The following is a 1090-nucleotide window of genomic DNA, read 5'->3' on the forward strand; positions in this document are numbered from 1 at the left end:
TTTGCCAGCTTTTCATACTTGTTTATTGACTGCAAAAAACTAATGCAATACTTTTGTCCAAATTGTAAGGTCTAGCGGCAATTTAGCAAAGAGTAGGAACCCATTTTCCTCCGTTCCTACTATCTTCATTCAAAAATGAAAGAATGGGCTTGTGCAGTTAAATAGCAACAATTATTTCTTTGAATAATTCCATGGTGTGAATACGCAACTTTATTCATAAATATGCAAAGAAAAGCTAAATACAGTAAATTTAGCAATGGAAAATTTGTTTGTATATTTCTAATCAGATATTATACCTGAGACGAAAAAAGAAAAGTATTTACCGACATTTTAAAGGCACAACAAAAGAAAGGCTCAAAAAGCTGAGCAAGAAAGTGTCTAAAGGATTTGGTGGCCTTAAAAAGGACTTTGGGTAGGGGGGCAGTTCAGGGGGACCATTAACCGCCAAAGCCATACAATGTACGACCTTGACGCTTCAGAGCGTAGACTACATCCATTGCAGTTACTGTCTTTCTCTTGGCATGTTCTGTGTAGGTGACAGCATCACGAATAACATTTTCGAGAAAAACTTTAAGAACACCTCTGGTTTCCTCGTAAATTAGGCCAGATATACGTTTTACACCGCCGCGGCGAGCCAGTCTTCTGATAGCTGGCTTTGTGATACCCTGGATATTGCCACGAAGAACTTTGCGATGAAGTTTTGCGCCTCCTTTTACAAGCCCCATTCCTCCTTTTCCTCTTCCTGTCATATTAAATTCAGTGGAGTCGTCAACAGCTGTAAAGTTTTTGTCAAACTAAGAGATTTCCTTCAAAGCCCACTCAATATATGTTATTAAAGTCTTTCCCGTCAAAATGTGACTCTGTCGCGCGGCTGGAGCTCCGTATAGATATAGCCACTATAGGCCTTTTTTTGCGTCAACCAGCTGGTTTAACCAATGACAGTTTTGGTTCAACCAGCTTGTATGTTTCACGCAAAAATGGAAAACAAATACACATTGTTGAGCTCAAACAAAACTGCTTCGCAAAAACACTTTTTTTACTTGTCGGATTGGGCAAAATATTTCAAACATAAAACATCCGTAAAGTGTTA

General features: G+C 38.6%; 1 protein-coding gene across 1 annotated transcript; it reads right to left on the reverse strand.

Moving 5' to 3' along the window:
- Positions 1-437: 437 nt before the first annotated feature.
- Positions 438-749, reverse strand: LOC136038744 (histone H4-like). The gene has a single exon (XM_065722104.1). It carries the CDS (start codon positions 747-749, stop codon positions 438-440), a length of 312 nt encoding a protein of 103 aa, XP_065578176.1.
- Positions 750-1090: the final 341 nt, after the last annotated feature.

Source organism: Artemia franciscana, chromosome 18 (assembly GCF_032884065.1).
Source record: "Artemia franciscana chromosome 18, ASM3288406v1, whole genome shotgun sequence".
In the NCBI taxonomy this organism is placed as follows: domain Eukaryota; kingdom Metazoa; phylum Arthropoda; class Branchiopoda; order Anostraca; family Artemiidae; genus Artemia; species Artemia franciscana.